The sequence below is a fragment of the Primulina eburnea genome, chromosome 13, assembly GCF_022965805.1.
Source record: "Primulina eburnea isolate SZY01 chromosome 13, ASM2296580v1, whole genome shotgun sequence".
NCBI classification, from domain to species: Eukaryota; Viridiplantae; Streptophyta; class Magnoliopsida; order Lamiales; family Gesneriaceae; genus Primulina; species Primulina eburnea.
In genome coordinates this window covers 15,423,292-15,446,507 of record NC_133113.1, presented here as the reverse complement: position 1 = coordinate 15,446,507, position 23,216 = coordinate 15,423,292, and the positions used below count along the sequence as shown (strand labels likewise).

Genomic DNA, 23,216 nt, shown 5'->3' with positions numbered 1-23,216 from the left:
CGCAGGTGCGTTCAATCTCCAGTAGCAACCCTCAAACTTACTGTCCATGAACCGCGGGTGCAATCCATTTCATAGTGCGGGTGCGGTGTCAATTGTTCAAAAAGCACAACCTCTTGCCACTCAACCGCGGGTGCGGTAGAAAATAGGGCGCGGGAGCGGTCTCCCTGTCTCAAGTAACACTCCATCATCTCATTTAGTGATTCTCATTAAATGTAATGCATACTCATATCTTCCGAATATCACATCAATGAAGACTAATAATCTCAAGCCTTACATATTTTGTTAGGGAGACCATGGCAATATGATAGACAAGTGACGCATGATGGGTTTAGGAATATATATTCTTTTGTACTCAAGAAAGAAACCATTGTTTTACGTCCTTTGTCCCCAAAGCAAGTGTTGGAGGACCAATGGAAAAAAAAGAATAGAGATGAGGCCGAAAAAAGAGTGAATTAAAGAGTGAGATGGTCTTTGAAAGTAAAAATGAAATGGATGAAAAAAAGAGTGATCAAAAGAGTTAGATAGCCATACAAAAGAAAAAAGAGAGGAAAGAAAATGAGAGAAAAGAAAATGAGGGAAAAGAGGCCAAAAAGAAAACATATATGGCCCAAAAAGGTGAGTTGAAACAATTGTTGCACACACATGAACCACTTGTGTTAATTGTTTATAAGTAGATTGTGGGGACCCGGGCTCTAATTCTTTTCTTTGGGATTAAATGGATCATTACTATAAAAAGTGGGTCAAATTTTTTGCTTTCACATTAACTCTAATGTACATAAACAAGCATCATATCTTTATTTAGTTACAACATGAACACCCAATATACATATCCTGTCTGGTACGTACTCCACAATCCAGTGTTCAACTACAGTACATAACAAAGTACAACAACAAGTCATCTGCTATGCCCGAGATCACCACGCTATGTCCGTCTCTCATCCTCTGCGTGACCCAGATCCTGCCCCACCTGTTGTTATGCACACATACAGACATAACAACAGCCGGAAAATCGGTGAGAACAAATCCCAGTATAAACATGTATACATGCATATAATCAATTAAACATGAAACATGCTATCATGAATGACATCATATGCACATGCAATGCAATGCGAATCAAACCATGTCTGGACTCGACTCGACTAGTGAAAGCGGACCGGTTACGGTGGCCGGAAACGCAACGGAAGCACAAAAATCAAATTTTTAAGGGAAAATTTCGGCCACCTAGAGAAGTTGTGCAATATTTACAAAAATCAAACATACATAGGATGTAAGAAATTTCATTACCTATCAATCTTTAAAAGATTGATTGTGGCTCCAACTTTGTTATCAAATAACAAAGCTCTTGAATGGAAGAAACTATCTACAAGCCTCCAAGCCTCCTTCTTTCTTTCAAAATCAAGCCCACCACTAGCAAGGTAAACCCCCTCAAAAATTGCACTAGAAAAGTTTGAGGATTTATCAAAGAGAAGGGTTTATTCTCCAACAAAAATTGAAGAACAAAAGAAGAAAAATGGAGAGAAAAATGTGTATCTCATTTTCGGCCAAGCATGTGTGTCATGAGGGAGGAGAGTCAAGTCTTGGGGTTGCAAAAAGTTGATTCAAAAAAGTTGCATGCCAACCATTATTTTAATCAAAAGTATTCCCCAACTCTTCACCTCCCATGCATGCATATTATATAGTTTTTAATCAAATTAAAAACTTTGGACTAAATTTAAATATCTCAAACACATTTGAGACTGTTTAAATATTACTTGAATTTACCCAAGTCCCACTAGTTAAATAATTATTTTAATTGAGCTCTACAAGACTCAATATAATTTAATTAATCCAACACTTGAATTAATTTAATTATTTGGGCTCTACTAGGCCCACTAGTGTCTAATTAATTCAACACTTGAATTAATTTATTTAGTCCATAATAATGTTTATGAAAATCACAATTTTCAATTACATTATTCACTTGGCCAAATTTTAATTTAGGAACACTTCCATAAATCAAAATTTACATTTTTCTCATAGAAGTCATACTTCTATTTTTCTTTACACTTATAAACACATTTATAAGCCGTTCAACACTTTGAACTATTTTTCTCCTTTATAGAAGTCATACTTCTAATTTTACTTTACGCTTATAAACTCCTTTATAAGCCGTTCAACTCATTGAACTATTTTACTTCTCATCGTGATTTACAAAGCTAATACTTGTGTGGCCCTCAATGGTTCATTGATACAACTAGCCGTGGGTTCACATCTCCATGTGATTCGGACTAAACATGTCCTTATTCGAGCATACCCCAATTGCTACATTCTTACTTATCAACTCCTTGATAGTAAGAACGTCAGAACTCAAGTCTGATAGTACCCAACCAATCACGTTAAACGCCTAGCAGCATCGCTTACGTGATTCCCTAGGTATCACATGATAGTGCCTGCAAGAACCATTCAATTATGGTTAGCGTACAGTACGGTCCCTTCAACTCATATATCCCGATCGATTCGACAACCATTGGTTTATCGAGAGTTGTCCAAGAATCGATACTATGTGTCATGTCGTAGTTGCATCGATGGTGTAATCTATGAAACACCTTTCATAATTACAACCATACTCTGGCCAGAGATTTCGATCTACATACACATGATAACACATAGGATATCCATACCCGAAGGTAAGCGGTGAATCCCCGACTACAATGCATCGACTCCTATGTGTTTCGACAGAACACTCAACCTTGCCACCTGATGACCCCATGAGAGTCGGTAAACAAGTCAAAGTGTAATTCTAGCACATAGAGTCTCAATGTTGTCCCGGGTCATAAGGACTAATTCTGTACAACCATAAACCAGGACTTTTCCACTCGATAAGTGAGAACCACTTGGAAAGTCCTTTTATGGAGGGTTGTTCAGTGCACTCTACAAGGAGCACCTATCTGCATGCTCGGACATCACAATGTCCCCTACCAATGAAACATGGTACTCACATCGCAGATACTAGTCTCTAACTCGAGCGGCCTATATCCTTCTTAGTGGCGGCTGAATCGACTAGGAACCGTTTAGAATATACAGTATTACAAATATGAGTTTCATGATACTCATCATATGAGCATCTCATATTCTTTCTACTATTCGTATATTCAAGGGCTTTATCTATGCAGCTAGCATTGGTATACAGATAAAGATTTGCCAAAATAATAATTTCAAATATTATTAAAATAAAGACTGCTTATACATAGAGTTTCATTGTGAACACTCGGCCAACACTTGGCTCGATGTGCACCTACTCTAACAATCTCCCACTTGCACTAGAGCCAACTACCTATATGCATAAAACCCATTGATTCGCGATGCTTGTCGAATAATGGTCCAGGTAAAGGCTTAGCTAGTGGATCAACAACATAATCTGCGGAGCCGACTTTGTCAATAGACACTACTCTTCTTTCCACAATCTCTCCGAGGATGTGGTACTTTCTCAATACGAGTTTGGATTTCTGATGAGACCTTGGCTCCTTTGCTTGAGCTAAAGCTCCCGTGTTGTCACACAACACCGGGACAGGAGCAACTCCATTAGGAATGACGTCCAACTCTTGGACGAAATTCCTTATCCAAACAGCCTCCCTTGCTGCATCCGATGCAGCAATGTATTCGGCCTCTGTGCTGGAATCCGCAATATTGTCTTGCTTGGAACTCTTCCAAGAGACAGCAGCACCATTGAGCATGAATACAAACCTAGAGGTTTACTTCGATTCATCGATATCGCTTTGGAAGCTAGAGTCGGTATAGCCTTCCAATTTCAGTTCTCTACCCCCATGGACCAAGAACAACTTATTGGTCCTTCTCAACAACTTGAGGATGTCTTTCACAGCTTTCAGGTGTGGAAGACCAGGGTTCGATTGATATCCTTTCACTACACATAGTGCAAACGCCACGTCAGAACGTGTAGATATCATCCCATACATGATATTACCAATTTCCGAAGTATACGGAATGCGTGTCATCGCCACTATCTCTGCATCTGTCTTGGGAGACAGACTTGGATATGGACACGCCATGACACACAGGTAGACGTCCTCTCACGGACTCATCCATCGAGAACCGCTTCACGATGGTATCATGTATGTGGACTGGGTGAGACCAAGCCATCTTTTCGATCTATCTCAATAGATCTGTATCCCAATACAAAAGATGCTTCACCCAAGTCCTACATCGAGAATTCACTCGCTAATCATATCTTAGTTGATTGCAACATTCCTACATCATTCCCAATGAGTAGAATGTCATCAACATAAAATACCGGGAATGTCACGACACTCCCACTGACCTTCTTATACACACAGGGTCCCTCATGATTCTTAGTAAATCAAACTCTTTGATCGTACTATCGAATCTGAGGTTCCAACTCCTAGATGCCTTCTTTAGACCATAAATAGATCTCTGAAGTTTGCATATCATATGCTCACTTCCGACAGATGTAAACCCTTCAGGTTGAGACATGTAAAACACTTTCTTAAAATCCACATTAAGAAAGACTTGTCTTAACATCCATCTGCCATATCTCATAGTCATACTATGCAGCTATGGCTAATAAAATCCTTATGGACTTGAGCATTGCGATTGGGAAAAGGTTTCTTCAAAGTCAACTCCTTGTCTTTGAGTGTATCCTTTTGCCACCAATCGCGGCTTGAAGGTCAATACCTTCCCATCCGCCCCAAGTCCCTTGTGGGAACAGTTCCCTCAGGTGGATCCACAAGATCCTACACTTGGTTTGAATGTATGGAATTCAACTCAGATTCCATTGCTTCAAGCCACTTGGATGAATCGGCATCAGATAACGCTTCCTTGAAGGTCCTTGGATCACATCCATGGTTAGGCTCATCATGGCCTTTCTTCAAGAAGCTGACCATACCTCATAGGTGGTCTCGAGACTTTCTCGTATCTGCTAGGAGCTTGTATCTCCTCTCTTGGCTCATCGGGTGTGGGTTCTATAATTGTGGGTTTCTCTCGAACCTCTTCGAGTTCTATCATCTGCCTTTTTCTATCCAATAGAAAATCCCTTTCCAAAAAGGTTGCATTCCTAGAAACAAACACCTTTGTTTCTTGGGGATGATAGAAATAATATCCAACTCAATTCCTTGGATATCCCACAAAGTGACATAAAATGGATCAACAATCCAATTTATCTCCCACTTACCTGCTTCACATAAGCAGGGCTCCCCATATTCTAAGATAAGAATATTTGGGAGGCTTACCCATCCATATCTCATATGGTGTCTGCCTTTGAATGGACATTTAATGGAATATCTTTTAGTTTTAAGTTATAGAGATCGTTTTCAAGTTCAACAGTACCAATCAAACATTCATTCATGTAAATGTTGCAAACACCTTTGCAAATAAACAAGAATATCCATTTTTATCACCATAGAAATGGAAACAATGTTTTTTACAAAATTAGGTACAAACAAAACATCTCACAAAATTTAACTTAAACTATTGTTCAATAATAAGTAAACATCCTTAATAGCCTTGGTAGCAACTCTTGCTCCATTGCCCATCCTCAAGAAGGTCACACCTTCCTTAAGCTTCCTACTTCTTCCCATCACCTGTAACACATTACAGAGATGTGATCAATATTTGGTATCCAATACCCAAGAAGTAGAGTTAATTAAAATGTTTACTTCAATGTAGAACATACCATTTCCAGAACTTTTCTGGGCCAGATATTCTTTGCAATTTCGCTTCCAATGTCCAGGCTTCTTGCAGTGATGACAAACATCACCAGTCTTGTCAGCCTTAACTGGTCTGGCTGCCACAACGGGATTCGGAGATTGCCTCAACAAGGGCACGTTCTTCTTGGGACTTTGGAAAGAACTCTTCTTTCCCTTCCCATGTGGATCAATCTTCGTACCAGATGAAGAACCCACATAAAGAACCAACTTCTCTTTCTTGATGGTGGATTCAAACGTAACAAGCATGTTTACCAACTCCTCAAGGGTCGGTTCCATCTTGTTCATGTTGAAGTTCACCACAAAAGGATCAAATGAGCTAGGCAGCGATAACAGCAACACGTCCGTGGTCAACTCCGAAGGCAAGATCAAATCCATGCCAACGAGCTTGTCCACGAGCCCGATCACCTTTAGGCCATGCTCATGGACCGAGGCCCCATCTCGCATGCGCAAAGTGATCAGCTCCTTGACGGTAGCATGCCTTAGAGGTCGTGTTTGCTCACCAAAGAGCTCTTTGAGATGCAAATGAATGTCAGCAGCACTCTTTGCACCCTCAAAACGCCTCTGTAGCTCATCGTTCATAGAAGTCAGCATATAACACCTAGCTATCAAGTCATGGTCACACCATTCCTCGTAAGCCTGCAATTCCTCAGGAGTGCAGTCAGTCGGAGCCTCAACAGGTGGCGACTGAGTCAGTGTATATGTTATCCTTTCCGAATTTAAGACTATTTTCAAATTTCTTAGCCAAGTGAGGTAATTAGGTCCAGTTAATATGTGTTTGTCGAGTATTATAGATATCGAATTGCGCATCGAAGACATTGTTGATTTGTACTGAAAAGTAAAAACAGATAAATGTTGATGACTATTTTAAAATATTTGGTAAGATATAAAGTATGGACTTTAACTTTATAAATATTTACTCCCACTGTTTTGACATCTTTCACTACCCTCTAGTGAAAACGGGAAACTCTTTCCTCAGTAGGTACGTAAGGTCCAATTAGCGAATTGTGATCCCGAATAATATCGGCCATCACAATTCCTAAAAGGTAGTTTCCAATTGCATCGCCATGCAACCCTCTACGTATACTTTTGTCTCACGTTTGATTAGGACCCAATAATATGACGTCGTTCATCTTTACGTGTCAAGCCTAACCCATCGATATTGAACCTTAATGGACGGTCGCCATGAGTTCCCTCAATAATATGAGCCGAAATCATGGGAGTTCCACGTAGTTCACATCACCATGTCAATGGATGTCACAGCTTTCCGGCACCCAGGGCCCCCTCAATAATATGAGCCGAGCCCCGAGTACGGGTAGCGTTCATCATGCACCCATTGTCGATGGAAGACAAGGAAATTATAAACAAATTTATAATTCCCCTTTTCGGGCTTGATATTAATTTTGAATCTTATTCAAAATGAGGGTTTTTAATTTTGAAAGGTCTCATCATTAATTTTATTTTAAAAGCTCGCCATGTTTGATCGTATGTTTGCCGGATTCATGCAACTTTGTTATTATAATAATAATAACGCACATACTCATTATTTATAACATATCATGCATATATTATAAATAGAAAACAGTACAAGGATGATCAATTGCCCCAAATCTAATGGCCCGTGTGAGCCAAACACGGGCCTAGGTCCAATCCTAGGGTAAATGCACGGGATGCAATGCAACTAAATTATTACATTAGCATCCAATATTACATGTCTTTGATCTTCATAATCACCAAGGCCACCATCTTCCAATCTTGATCTTCCCCTATTCTAATATTTACAAATAAATATCCATGGCACATAGGGATACATCTCATGGGGGGTGGGAACGGGCCATAAACCCATTTCTATGGACTTTATTTTGGGTTGCCTAGGACTAAGAAGGGGAGGGATTGTATTTATGGATTACTTTATGGGCTAAACTTTGCACAATAAAGTTGTAATTTAATACTTGTCATCCTAAAACGGATGGACAAACCGAAGTTGTAAATAGAACTTTGGGAACACTTTTGCGTGCTATTTTTAAAAAGAACTTGGAATTACATTTCTATGGACTTTATTTTGGGGTTGCCTAGCCTAAGAAGGGGGGGGATTCTACGCGGCCAAATCAGGGAAAAGTGAGAAGAGAGAAACGGCCGAAACCTTGGGACCTTGGCCAAGGGAGTTTTGACAATTTTTTTCTCTATCGTTCTTCGATTTTTTTCATCGTTCTTTCTTCCAACAATGATCACCCGACTCCATTGCATCCCAAGGTAGGTTTTCGATAGGGTTTTGACAAGAAAAAAATGTAGAAATCGTCTTACGTTTGTCACCGACTTTCAATGCTTCGGTATTCGTATTTTGAGCTTTTTAAACGCAAAAGCACGTTTCTAAACCTTTGTTTTTGCATTATTCAAAACAAAATTATGCATGTTTATTGTTTTTAAGCATGGAAAATGTTTAGATTGAATTATTTAACGTTCCGACATAAATTTTCAAAGTTTTTGACATTTATATGCATATGTGAGACATTTTATGAATTCTAAGGGGACTGCTGCCAATATGAGACATTTATGGGTTGAAAAAAGTGCCATTTAAGTGGTAAACGAGGGCTGGACATTAGCGAAGGAAAGGTATGCGAGGGCTTGAAAGTTATGGTTTTCCTTGCATGTTATGGGCTGTAATGATCGGATAGGGGTGCGGCTGGACAGAGGCTCGATGAGGCATGGTCGTGACCCCATGAGCCTGCGTCCTAGGCCTAGGGAGTGTCCTAGTATGGCTGGACTCGTTGGCGCAAAGGAAGAAGAAGTCGAGGCTAAACTAAGGCTTAGGGCTCTGATATGAATATAGCCATCCACTATGCGTTCCAAGAACCAATCTCGAGAGGACGATTGAAGATGTTGAATTTTGTCCTTCATTCAACAAATGAAAGCTTGGAAATAAGGCTCGAGGGGTTCGGGTTGCATCACAATCAAGTAGATGATGAATTGGAAGGTTGCGCCTTAGCGCGTTGCGGGAAGTTTGAGCCGCCAGAAGACTATTTTCTTAACCTAGTTTTTTAAGTTTAATTAAATTCTAAATTAATTATTGATTTGATGATGCGAACACGGATGGTCAAGCCCCAAGGAAAGCATGGGACCGTTTTAGAGTTTCCGTAGGGACCAATTACGAGAGGACGATTGAAAAAGTTCAAGGAAGCGTTGCATGGACTTATGAGCAAAAGAGAAGGACTTACAAGTGGGGTGTAGAGTGCGGAAGGCTTCGTGATGCATGGGATTACGTGTGAGGGCCAAAGGAACATTATTCAAGCGACTTTTGAGCGTCCGAGACTACACAGACCCGACCACGGACCTGTACACGGGGTCGTGTCCATTACACACAAGAATGAAGAAATCCAGAGTCTACACGGACCCGAGCACGGACCTGTACACGGGGTCCGTGTCCTTTTTTTGCTGGAGAGTATTTTTGGCCGAGTGTACACGGACCCTTACCCAGAGGCCTACAAGGGGTCCGTGCCCTTTACATTTGGGCGAGAATATTTTTCCTTTTTAGAGTTTTAATTATTTTGGCAACTAGATTTTGATATCTTTTGATATGTAAACATATGATGGACGAAAATTAACACACAATTCAGATTATTATTGATATTTTATCAAGGTTTTGAGTTTTCTCTCTACGTTTTCAAGGCTTTGATTTGTAAATCAAAAATCAAACTTATCAAAGTTTTTAACTTTGTGGCGTTTGTCGATCGTCTTGTGCGGATTGTCATTGACTTGTTCTTTGAAGGTTCGTTCTAAATTTCGATTGCTTTCATCGTGATTCTTTATTACTAAACCTCGTAGTTTAGGAGTGAAAATCACACCATACTTGATTCAAAAGATCGGGACAACACAACACGATCCTTGTTCGTATTTGAATTGAGGGCGCGATTCGATTTAATCGTGTTTTCTTTTCATTCATACAAAGATTCACATCATAGCCACTATGCGTTCCAATAACCAATCCCGAGAGGACGATTGAAGATGTTGAATTTTGCCTTTCATTCAACCAATGAAAGCCTGGAAATAAGGCTCGAGGGGTTCGGGTTGCATCACAATCAAGTAGAGGATGAGTTGGAAGCTTGCGCCTTAGCGCGTTGCGGGAAGTTTGAGCCGCCAGAAGACTATTTTCTTAACCTAGTTTCCTTAGTTTAATTAAATTCTAAATTAATTATTGGTTTGATGATGCGAACACAGATGGTCAAGCCCCAACGAAAGTGTGGGACCACTTTAGAGTTGCCGGAGGGACCAATTATGAGGGGATGATTGAAGAAGTTCACGTAAGCGTTGCATGGACTTATGAGCAAAAGAGAAGGACTTACAAGTGGGGTGCAGAGTGCGGAAGGCTTCGTGATGCATGGGATTACGTGTGAGGGCCAAAGGAACATTATTCAAGCGACTTTTGAACGTCCGAGACTACACGGACCCGACCACGGACCTGTACACGGGGTCCGTGTCCATTACACACAAGAATGAAGAAATCCAGAGTCTACACGGACCCGAGCACGGACCTATACACGGGGTCCGTGTCCTTTGTTTGCTGGAGAGTATTTTTGGCCGAGTGTACACGGACCCTTACCCGGAGGCCTACACGGAGTTCGTGCCCTATACGTTTGGGCGAAAATATTTTTTCCTTTTTAGAGTTTTAATTATTTTAGCAACTAGATTTTTATATCTTTTGATATGTAAACATATGATGGACGGAAATTAACACACAATTCAGATTATTATTGATATTTTATCAAGGTTTTGAGTTTTCTCTTAACGTTTTCAAGGTTTTGATTTGTAAATCAAAATCAAACTTATCAAAGTTTTTAACTTTGTGGCATTTGTCGATCGTTTTGTGCGGATTGTCATTGACTTGTTCTTTGAAGGTTCGTTCTAAATTTCGATTGCTTTTGTGAGGACCCGGACGCTAATCATTTTCTTAATCATCTTTGGGATTTAATTATCACTTAAGATAAACAGGGTCTAAAAAATTTTCTTTTTAAAATGTAAATGTGGAACGTAATGGAATTGAACTAATATACATCTCAGTATAAAAGTACAATAATATACAACAATTCTTCAAACTAGTCTAAGGTTTTACTAAGAAATTTCAAGTATTAAACCAAGTCTACAATAAGTCCGGAATCACCACTCTAAACTCTTCTTCTCTCATTATCTTCTCGACCTCGATCTTGTCCCACCTGTTATCATGCACACATACAAAACAAGACAACAGCCGATACTCCGGTAAGAATAAATCCCAGTATAAAACATGGTAGACATGCACGTACACAATATAAAATCATAAAGCATACTATCATGCATAAAATCAGTAACAATAGGTTCCATAGTCTATGAAACCAATTCAATATAAGCATGCAATACAATGGGTTCCATAATCTCTGAAATCAAAATAAAATTAAGCATGCAACTCAATTCAATTCATTTCTGACTCGATTCGACTCTAACTCTAGGGATCCCGGTGTGAATAAGACGTCGCTGTCTATCACCTACCCTTCCAATCGGGGTAACGGTACGTCTTATTCCTAGACTTCGGCCCTGTCTGTATCGAATGTCTACAATCGGATTGAATCTGATCCGAAGCGTCGATACCACCGAACGTCTAGTTTGGCAAGTATGCCAATGACTCTCCTATCTCAAATTCTTGAATATAAATCTATAAACAAGTAATCATCATATAAAGAGATTTGAATATAAGTCTATAAACAAATCAAAATCATATCAAAAGATAAACAACAATTCTAGTATGTGATTTTGTTGGGAAACTCAAATTAAATCTCATTTGAGTTGTATCTCCCCAAAGTCACATGAATTATACATTTGTCTTCCCGGTCAGAAGAAGACGAAGTCTTGTATTCCAATCTGTCTATACTCAGTCTGGCAATGACAATCACATAAATACCATATAAGTATATAACTCATTTCAAGACCTATTCTGATCAATACTCAAATCAGTATATAATCTGATCCATATCTGAACAAGGTACAATCTAATTCATATCAACGACATCACGATACAATCGAGATCATTACTGAATATGATTAATCTAAATCAACTGATATTTCGACGCCATAACAATACAGTTTCGATAACCCCGTCAATCTCAACATCACAAATATAATACCAGAATTCATAATCAGTATCAATATAATTCATAATCTCAATATAGGTATGCTCAAAATCAGTAACAACACAACTCTGATATCAAATCTCAATCAAATCCACTCCGAAAATCATAACAATTGTATAAACAGTCTATTCTTTAATCTGACTTCAATTATACAATGTCTACTGTAGCAGAAATATTATATCTGATTCATATTCAATTCTGACAATATCATATTTCCAAATCATCTCAGAACGTAATAAAACTTACATCCTTGTGTAGCTCGTGTCGAGAGGAACACGATACTGCTTCGGATTCAAATTCTGATGAATGGATTTCTCGAATCACTATTGAACCCTACAAAACAAGAAAGCTTCTTCCCTAGAGAATCTCGACACTTTTCTGTCTGAATTTCAAAAGAAGACTCAATATATATATATTGCATGCAACACCAGAAACGTGGCTTCATTCTTTATGCTGCACGTCACACCGCGGGTGCGCTCATTCTTGCATCGCGGGTGCGCTCCATGTTATGATATACATTACCTTTCCCCGAAGCTTGGACCGCGGGTGCTCTCAGTCATGTAACGCGGGTGCGCTGACCCTACGGTAGCAACACCGCGGGTGCAGTCTGTCTAGTACCGCGGGTGCGCTCACCCTCCAGTAGCAATATCATCTCCTACTGTCCATACATCGCGGGTGCAGTTTTTTCTTAGCTGCGGTCTAGCTATCCTCAAAAACTCTAACTTTATGTCCACCTACCGCGGGTGCGGTAGAAAATGGAGTGCGGGGGTGGTGTCTCATCAATACTACATTTCATAATCTCATCTTATCAGTCTACAATTCTCGGGCATTACAGCTTTTATCGTGATTCTTTATTACTAAACCTCGTAGTTTAGGAGTGAAAATCACACCATACTTGATTCAAAAGATCGGGACAACACAACACGATCCTTGTTCGTATTTGGATTGAGGACACGATTCGATTTTAATCGTGTTTGCTTTTCATTAGTACAAAGATTCATATCAGGACGGTTTTGGGCATGGCTAGGTTGTAGGGTGCGAACGGTTGGCTTATGTTTTCAAGACTGGTCTAGTAGAGTCTAGGGAGGATGGCTAGGGGTCGGGACGTGGTTTGGTATAGCCGTGGTCAAAGATGGCTCGAGAGTTTTGGGCGCGTGGCTCGGTTTTGGGAAGAAGCAGGCTCGATTATGGCTAGGGAAGGATAGGTGCTCGAACCATGGGTCCATGGGTGTTGGTTCGTGATTCACGGGGTTAGTTTAGGAATGGAAAATTTATGTTTCAAATTTGGGAAGAAAATATTACGTTTTGAATCGATTCGGGTTTAACGGTTTAGCTATTAAGTTATTAAATCAAAAGGCTCGGGTTTACGTCTAAGAAAAATATTAGAAGCCAAATTTAAGCTTATATGATGCTATGAGATAGGCTCGAGTCAAGAAAAGTAAGAAAAAGTTAAAATCTGTAAGTTTGGGATACATGTGTAAAATGGTAATTTTACGTCTCGAGTAGTTCGAAAGGTCTGGCAATGTCCCAAAGTACATGCTAAATGATATTTTAAAAAATTTTATGATGAAAGATAATATTTTTACGATATATGCTTTGACTGTACGATTTTACCGGAAAAAATTTTATTTTACGATTTTGAAGGATACGATAGTTTACAAATAAAATGAAAAAAATATTTTGAAGGATTTGAATTGATTGTGACAGTAAAAAAATAGGGATTCGTGAGGGACAAAGCCCTAGTGGAACTCGTTTATGGGACAAAAGCCTGTGGGAACCAAACACCAAATTTCCACAGTCCTCAGCCCAATAACGAAAATGTGGTTGTTGGTGTCTCTGCCAACTATAGGCCAAGGCCCAGAACGAAAAAGTGGTTACTGTTGTCCACGCAGCCTGATACCATGGTTACAACTGAGATTGATCAATCGACCGAAGGATGAAAGGATGGTCACAATTAATGAATTGATTTTACCCAAAAGAAATGTATATGTATATGTTTATGATGAAAGGAAAAACATATGATGAAAGGAAATGTTTATGCTCACTAGGTTTGGATGATTGCAAGTGAGGATGATTTTGAGAAAGGCGCTGATATTTGAGTGGATCGGCTCTGAAAGTACACTCCCGAGAGACTTTTATTTTCCGCATTACTAGATTTATATTTAAAGCTTTTAAGAAAAAGTTTAGGGATTATTTATTGACAATCTTATACTTTGTTTTGAAGTTTAGTCTTTGGATTATTTTAAATTGACATAAGATTTTACGGTTGACGTTTTATGATATTTTATGCATTTAAAGATTTTCAAGTGTTGAGTTATTTTAAATGAGGGTTTCGAATTTTAGAGTTCATGAATAAAAAAAATTATTAGTATTTTAAAGTTAAAAAAGAAGGGATGTTTTAGAAGTAATATGAAATAACATAAGTTTCACACACAGAGTTTGACCGAAAAAATTTTTCCCACCAAAATTTATCTCTTATCTCCTCCGCTCAAAATTTCGGCCACGTTGAATTTTCACAAGAATCATTTCACGGCCACTTCCACGAACACATTGTCGTAGGATCTCTGAAACTCTAGCGATCAAGTCTCGACGCAAAATTCTTTAAGATCTCTAGTGCGATCTAAACAAGGAATTCAGTCTTCGATCGTGGATCTGATTAGACGATCAATTGGGAGATCCGTTCATAGAGAATTACAAGAAATGCTAGTGCTGTCGTTAAATATGCAAAGTTAAATAAATTAAAATATTAAATGTTATAAATTATACGACGCCCAATGAACGTTTCGACGTTGAAACTAAATTTTTTAAAATTTTTATTATTCCAACAAAAAATGACCAAGTAATTTATCCTCCATGTTAAAGAAATGGAAACGAATGGTGATTTGAAGTTATTGAATCATTAATTGAATATGAGAATACTAATACTAATAATTGAAAATGACATTTTATAATTTATTAAATAGTTAGTATGTCAATCTTTATTTAGCAAATATAACAATTATAATTTTAAAAAATAATCAACTTTACAATTTTATTTTCAAACACTATGTATTTTTTTTCTCACTCTTTCAAAGTCTATAAATTTAATCATTTAATGTGCCAAACTTTACATGATACGTACCGAAATTATTATTATGACTCATATTAATTTTTAATATAAATAAGATGCTTAAGCAAAAAAATTCTAGAAAATATCTAAAGCGAAAGTTAAAGATTGCACGAAAATGAAGTAATGAGTGAGAATAAAGCCAACAATTTACAACAGTGTTAACCTACGCTGAATGCTGAAATCCCCTAAACCAATCTATCAATCTGCCCGTGTGAAGAATTGAGGCATTTCTACACACACACACACACACACACACGTAGTTTTTTGGATCAGCAAGCTATTATTACAGTTTTTCAAGTGATGACGCCATTCCCAAATCTTTGCATGAACTAAGATTAATGCACAAATTGGTTTCATAGTGTACATTCATTCATGGCAATAAAAGAATCACCAACACCCTTCTTTCGCCATTTTAAGAAACTTGCAAAGCGTGATGTTCGGAAGTTCGTTGGTACCTGACCGTTTCTTTCTTATCTTTGTCATCTTCGATGGTTTAGTGCCCTGGGATGAGGTGTGCGTGGACGACACCAAGTTGTAGAACTATTGAGAATGGAAGCATTTTTGTCAGAAATTCAAAAATAAATAAATGGAAACTTTAGTTTCCATGGTTTTCATGATGTGCTGTTCTAAGTAAACTCTGAAAACGTGGAAAAATCGCATTTGAACGAATACCTCACAAACGCCATGTAGTAGTAACCGATGGAAAGGATCTTGCACATGTAGAACAAGAACATCTCCTTTCTCACTCTCTTTAACAAACGTGCGTAGGCATTCCTGAACGAAAAAAAAAATATTTATATAGTGACTTGGGGAGAGATGATAAGGTACTGTTTGCAAATGCTTTAAAAAAATTGATTATGGACTTCTTCTTTTTTTTTAAGTAAAGTTGCACAATTTTGTAAACAAAAATTCATTATCACTTTTTTTAAACATTTACAAACACCACCTAGGAACTACAGCCATGAAAACCAGAAAACAGGTTCCCGGAACAAGACAAGATTTCAACATGCACCCTTCAATAATGCTAAAAATAGAACCAATGAAACATGTGGATTGTAGAATCAAAATTCATTGTATGTTTCAACGTGGCAATATTACAGCATTTAACTAGAGCAAAAATAATGAGAGGGGAGGCGGGGAAAAAATGCTATTCCATAAATCTCAAAATACCTCATATCCATTGATCACTTCCGAAAGAAAAGAGCGGCGAAGAGCCTCTCTAGTTCTACAATCTATCCTGTGCCAAGCAGTCATCACAGCAACTTTATCTGCATCTATATGACCTCTACGCTTTGACGATGAACCGCCAAGGGATTCTATCAGAGATGCCTATCAAAAAAAGAAAAAACTAGAACTAAAAGCAACATATAACTCATAAATGGAAAGAGAAGAGCAGATCTAACGAGTAGAAATGAACTAGAAAGCATAAAAAGTAAAATGATGGATGATATGTTTTGTTAGAAGATCGAAGTGGAATCCACACAGTATATGCTAAGGAAATGACTTTACCAATATATCTACAAGTCCCACTTAAAAAAAGTACTAATCAAATCATTTCGTCTATCCATTTCAAAATACAAAGTATGTATAGAATTTGATAAGGTAAATAGTCCAGAGAACCTCCTTATCCATATCTATATTTCTGAAATTGTCCCACTCCCGAGCATTTGTCATGGAAAAAGGTGAAGGTGGCACCTCGTCCCCTGCAAACCCAGATAAATAAGATATTAAGTTCACCCATGTCAAGAATGTCAAAAAGGCAGGATATTCGGTCCTTGCCATTCTGTCTCGATGTTCAAGCTCAACTTTCTAATAATTACACATTTCTTTTGAATTTAAGAAATGACTGACACACAGCGGTGGAAAAAGGGAGGAAGGTATATACAGGTAGCCGTTCATAAAATATAAGCAGATCTAAACTGCTTTTTTTAAATAATACAAACTCACCCCAAGGTGGTGGAGCAAACAATCCCCTAATTTCCTCTGCATTTAGCCGAGGAACAAGCTCCATCAACAACCGATCGTTTAACCATCTGCGAGATCTTCGGTTGCTGACCTGCTTGCAGATGATTATGACATCAGTTCACCAAGTCTGATGTTCAATTCAACTGCATTTGTGTGGGACTAAAGCCGAACAAAGACAACGAACTGAGTTGCAATCTTTTAAAGAAAAAAAACCTTTCAATTTCATGGGTACTCCATCCAATTTTGCATCAGTTCCACTAAACTCTTAAGTCACTAAATTTACTAAACTGGTAAAATGGTTTGGCACTTTTAGAATGGCGCCAACTCCAACCCACAAAGTTAGAAAGATAAAGATAAATTTCCAACATGAAACCCAGATATCATTTCCAACATAATAAAGAACGAAATCGTGAAAATTAAAACAGCGAGTTAAAAATTATTACTTTCCCAGCCAAGCTTTCAAGAAACTCAATCTTTCTCTCAATCTCCATCCCCCGAGATTTTACATTCCCATCTGCAACCAATTCATATGCTTACAAATACACAAATAGGAAGAAAAATCCATTCATCAAGATTATGTAGAGAGTGTAAAATGATACGGGCCTCTAAGATTTACAGTCGACGCCAAAATGAAACCATGAATACACAGACAAACAAAAAAAAAGGATCTCACCTTCTGGGTCAAAAAGGGCTGAATACATGAGAAGATCTTCCTCAGTCTGCAAAACATCAAAGGTTTTCATGATTACAGATGAGCAATCAGGAAAAGAAGTCTTCGTCTTCAATTGATCTGGTTTCTTCTGGAGTTGGGGTTAGCTAGATAGAGATACCCCGCGGAATAGCTTAAAAGATTACCAAACACGGCCTTTGAATAAGGAATATTCCCTGCCAATAGCTAAATAACTAATGTCTTACGGCCCAATGGGCCTGAAAAATCGTCGACCCAAGATAAAACTTACTAATTAGATTTAAAACTTTTACCCGAAAGACGCGCTTGATACAAATAATGAACTATTTTAAAATTATTAAAGAATCATAACATCTTTAGTTCACATAAAATATTTAAATTATCGGTTTATTTATATTTAATTATAAATAAGTAATTTTATCGTGTACAGGGTTTGGTTTGCTGAGTCAATATAATCATCACTGAATTGCTATTGAAACGTCCATTACTTTTTAACATTAAAATCCTACTATTTTTTTTAAAAAAAATTCGAAACATTCATACCAAATTGACTCAACGTTTAAAAGCCTTAAATGCATAAAAATCCTTGTTGTTAATTAAATTTCGGAGTTTGACAAATTAAACATGAAAAGATTGAACAACTGATCAAGAAAAATGAAGGTAACTGAACTGAAGATTCGTAAACTGATAGTTGCCCGAAATGAAGATTAATGCGTATATAATTCTAGGCAACCGAACTAAGCGAAGATAAATGAATTGTGTTGTCGACTGAACGATCAGTTGAGACTGATCAGTTACACAATCATCAGTTGAAACTGATCAATTACACACTAATCAGTTAATCATATTGGCTAAAAAAGTCAACTGATTTTATAAGCTTTACACGTCAGCAGTTAAAAGACGTAGCCAACAACCTACAATTTGTACAAGAGCAGTAGGAACGTCGCATTTCAGAAAAACTACATTGTACGATTGTCAGAAAGATGTTGACGTGGCTATTCAACGGATATAAAGATTCAAAATGTATTCATTGTTACCGTTAGAAACAAAGCCTATGAATAGCCGAGAAGATCATTTGAAGCATGGCACAAAGGTTATCCAAGCTACATCGATTTACACAAGTTTAGCAAAAACTCTACGCATATTCTTTCAAAGCTTAGCTTTAAAAAATCTCACACTTATAATACAAATCAATAGCTTTCAGTCTATACTTTGAGTTTCAAGCACAAATATTCATTATTGTTTTATTCGATCTTTGTAAGATCAGTTGTGCTTAAAAATTACATCAGTTAAGTACTGATAAAAATTGTATTGATACTAAGAGTTTCAGTTTTGACAGTGTTAAGTCCAAACTAAAGTGGGTTTGTACAAAGCATTGTATATATCAAAGTCTTTTAGTGAATATCATATCTTCGAGATAGAAGGGGTCAGTAGGAGTGTTTGAAATCTTCGAACATCCACAAATCTTGTGTTGCTTATTATCAGTTTTATTCTATCTGTCTGTCAGTTATTTATGTACTTTTATTAAGTTAACTGATTGATATTAACAACAAGATTCTTAAATTAAGTTTATCATTAAACTGATTCAACCATTGAAAAAGTTGTGAAAATTGTCAAATGTTTATTCAACCCCCCTTTTAAACACTTCTTCACACCCAACTGATCGTAACAAATGGTATTAGAGCAGTTAAATCTTGTTTCTGAATATTTTCTATCTATAAATATGATTACTATGTCTTCTTTCAATAAAATCTCAACGTTTTCCAGAGATGAATTTGACGATTAGAAGATTAGAATGCAGGCTCATCTAGCTGCACAAGATGATGATATGTGGTACGTTATCACTGACGGACCCATGAAAATATCAAAAACAAATACTTCTGTTGCCATAACTGATGGTACACCACATCGCATTGAAAAGCCTAGAGAAGAATGGACAGTAGAAGACAAAAGAAAAACCAATTTGGACAATGTGGCTAACGATATACTGTACAAAACCTTGTATAAGGTTATATTCAATAAAATCAAGCTCTGCAAGACAGCAAAAGAAATTTGGGAGAAAATAATTCAGCTGTGCGAGGGCAATGAACAGACGAAAGAAAATAAACTCTCAGTTGCTGTTTAGAAATTTAACAATATCAAAATGAAAACTGGAGAGTCCATGAATGAGTACGATGAAATAATCAGTAGAACTATAAATGAGCTGAATGCACTTGAAAAAGTGTATTCAAACAAAGAAGTTGCGCTAAAGGTAGTTCGAGGTCTTCCTCAGGAATGGGATGTCAAGACCATGGCTATGAGAAAATCAAAGGACCTGAATAAGGTCGAATTACATGACTTATTTGTTGATCTTAAAGCTTATGAGTTCAAGATGCAAACAAGAGAAGGAGAACCTTCTACACCAAAAGTCACAACTGCTCTTAGTGCTCACAAACTGGAACCAACCGGTTCAGTTGAGAAAACTGTTGAGCAGCTGAGTAATGACGCAATGTCATTATTTGTGAAGAAATTCGGAAAATTCATGAGAAGAACCCAAGGTTCATTCCAACAAAATTTTGAGAGGAATAACTCAAAGGAAGAACCAAACTCTTGCTTCAACTGTGGAAAGCAAGGTCACTTCATTGCTGACCGTTCAAAACCAAAGAAGGACAGTAAACATTCAACTGATAAAGAGAAGAAATCAGTTGAATACAAAAGAAGAGACATGAATGATAAAAGATCATTCAGGAAGAAACATGAAGTCCTGCTTGCTGAGGAAAGCAAATCTAAATGGGCAGAGACTGATAATGAAGAGTCAGAGGCTGAAAGCTCGAGTAGCTACGGTGATGAAGAAGAAGAAATTAAGTGCTTAATGGCAGATGATGCAGAACTGGAGTCAAAAAGTGAACATGTATTTGACTTCAGCTCTCCTGATTTTGCACGAGAAGAACTCATTGAAACTTTGCATGACATGGTGAATGAGTATCACAAACTTGCTTGCTCTTTTGATAAAGCCAAGGATGAGCAAACTGATCCCAAAGACAACAAAACTGAAACTAATGAGCCAGTAGAATTGTTAATCTAAAAAAGGATATTGATAATCAAAAAGTTGAAATGGCTGAGAGCCAATGCTTGATTCAACAATTAAAAATTGAAATTTCTAAAAAAAGATGATTTGATTCAAGAATGGAACAAGTCATCAGTCATGCTGACTGAGATGCAAATTTTGCAAAAATCAGTTCATGATAAAACTAGTTTAGGCTTCAATAACATCGATGAAACCTCTGCTAGTGATACTGCGCCAAAGTTTAATGAACACAAAGAAAAATACATTAACTTTGTGAAATCAACAGTGGTACAAGAAACATTTGAAACAAGTAAACCTACCGTCCAATCGATTGAACATATGAACAAAGCTAAGCGGTTTGGAAATGGATATAGCTCGAAGAGTTCAAATGATTTGAAAAGCTGGTCACCTAAAAAATTCAACTACAAAAATCATAACTCCAAGGATGGTTATTACAATTACTACAACTGTAAGTCAGTTCAAAAGAGATATCGGGTGAACAAACAGTGGAAAAGGGTTCACAATCATATTGTTTCATCCACACAACACACACCTAACACACACAACTCACGGAAAATAATTTGGAACACAGCGAATTGAAAGTCAGTTTGACTGATCCAAGTCTGGGTTCCTAAAAGAATAATCCTTTTAGGACCCAAATAGATGTGGGTACCAAGATTATATATCGTGTGTGATTGCAGGTGACATCTACAACAAAAGAATCAATTTGGCACTTGGACAGTGGATGCTCGTGACATATGAGAGGGGATGCACATTTGCTATCCCAACTGATTAAATATTCTGGTCCAAACATCAGTTTTGGAGACAAATCTAAAGGTAGAACTGTGGGTAAGGGTAAGCTTATCCACGGTAACATTATTCTTAAAAATGTCTTACTGTTTGACAATTTGAAGTATAACTTGATTAGCATCAGTCAATTATACGACAATAATTTTTCAGTTCAGTTCAATAAACACATGTGCACAATTAATAGCTCAACTGATGAAATAATCATAACTGGTGATCGCTGTGGTAACAATTATAAAGTGAGTTGGACTAATCAACCTAATGCACCAGTAAGTTTTGAAACTTCAAAACCTTCTAAAAACTGATTGTGGCATAAAAGGTTGAACCACTTGAACTTTAAGTCTATTGCTTATCTGAGTAACCATGATCTTCTAACTGGTCTAACTAAAATAGATTTTTCAAAAGATAAAATTTGTTCAGCATGTCAGTTTGGTAAACAAGTAAGATATTTATTTAAAAACAAGGGTAGTAAATCTTCCTCCAGATGCTTAGAGCTACTACATATGGATCTTTTTGATCATATACCAGTCACGAGTTTAGGGGGAATGAGATACGTCTAGTAGTTGTTGATGATTTTTCCAGACTTACTTGGGTTATATTTCTTAAATAAAAATATCAAACTGCTGCACAACTGATTAAGTTTTTCAAAAGATTACTAAATGAAAAATTAGTTGGAATTGGCAGAATAAGGTCTGATCGAGGGACTGAATTTGTCAATCAAAATCATTCTCAATTTTTAGAAAATACTGGAATCAAGCATGAGTTTTCAGCAGGTAGAACACCTCAACAAAATGGTGTGGCTGAAGAACTTGAACGCTGCTAGAACAATGCTCGCTGATTTTGGTATTTCTCAAAGATTTTGGGCAAAAGCAGTAAACAATGCATGTTACACTCGGAACACATCAAAGATTAACAAACATCATTTGAAAACGACATATGAGTTCTAGCATGGACATCAAAATTTGGTATACTATTTCAGAATATTCGGCTGCTGATGTTTTATTCATGATAATGGCAAAAATAATTTGAAAACATTTGATGCAACATCTGCAGAAGGAATATTTCTGGGTTATTCATCAGTTAGTAAAGCTTATAGAGTTTTTAATAAATGTACCTTAAACGTAGAAGAATCGAATCATCTTGTATGTGATGAATCGAGACTAACTGATAAGCCAACTGATCCAGTTGAGCTAGTTGATCGCTTTACATATATAAAATTGGGGGATGATAGTGAAGAAGTTCATATCAATCAAAATCTCATTCAAACACCAGAACTAGAAGTAGTGGATCAATCAGTTGAACAAAAAATTGTTCCTGAAAATCAGTTGGTGGAACAAAACAATGATACTCAAATACCAACAGAAGCAGCAGCAACTGAAACTGAAGAAAACTTTCAGTTACCAACTGAACCAGTTGCTAAAATCGATCCAACTAATGCTGAATTCAGATGAAAGAAATCACATTTACCAGAAATGGTGATAGGTAATCCATTTGATCTGGTAAGGACTCGAAATCAAATGAATAAATATTCATTCAGCTTTTGTTTCCCAACCGGAAAAAAAAACTGATGAAGCTCTTGCTGATCCTAATTGGATAAATGCTATGCAAGAAGAGCTAAATCATTTTACCCATAAAAATGTCTGGAACTTAGTTCCAAGACCAGTTTCAAAAATCATTATACGTACAAAGCGGGTCTATATGAAAAAACTGAACGAAGAGGGTC

General features: G+C 37.3%; 1 protein-coding gene across 3 annotated transcripts; it reads right to left on the bottom strand.

Moving 5' to 3' along the window:
- Positions 1-15,085: 15,085 nt before the first annotated feature.
- Positions 15,086-17,826, bottom strand: LOC140809718 (uncharacterized). 3 transcript variants are annotated; one of them, XM_073167428.1, is made up of 7 exons: positions 17,626-17,826; positions 17,396-17,466; positions 16,935-17,046; positions 16,608-16,690; positions 16,158-16,316; positions 15,660-15,761; positions 15,086-15,527 (listed from the first exon to the last, which is right to left on the bottom strand). In XM_073167428.1, the coding sequence occupies exons 1-7, from the start codon at positions 17,693-17,695 to the stop codon at positions 15,375-15,377; spliced, it is 750 nt and encodes a 249-aa protein (XP_073023529.1). In that variant the 5' UTR covers positions 17,696-17,826; the 3' UTR covers positions 15,086-15,374. The 3 variants fall into 3 exon arrangements, with proteins under 3 accessions (XP_073023529.1, XP_073023530.1, XP_073023531.1); XM_073167429.1 differs by having other exon boundaries at positions 16,935-17,043; positions 17,626-17,825; XM_073167430.1 differs by lacking the exon at positions 17,396-17,466 and having other exon boundaries at positions 16,935-17,043.
- Between the last annotated feature and the right edge of the window lie 5,390 nt (positions 17,827-23,216).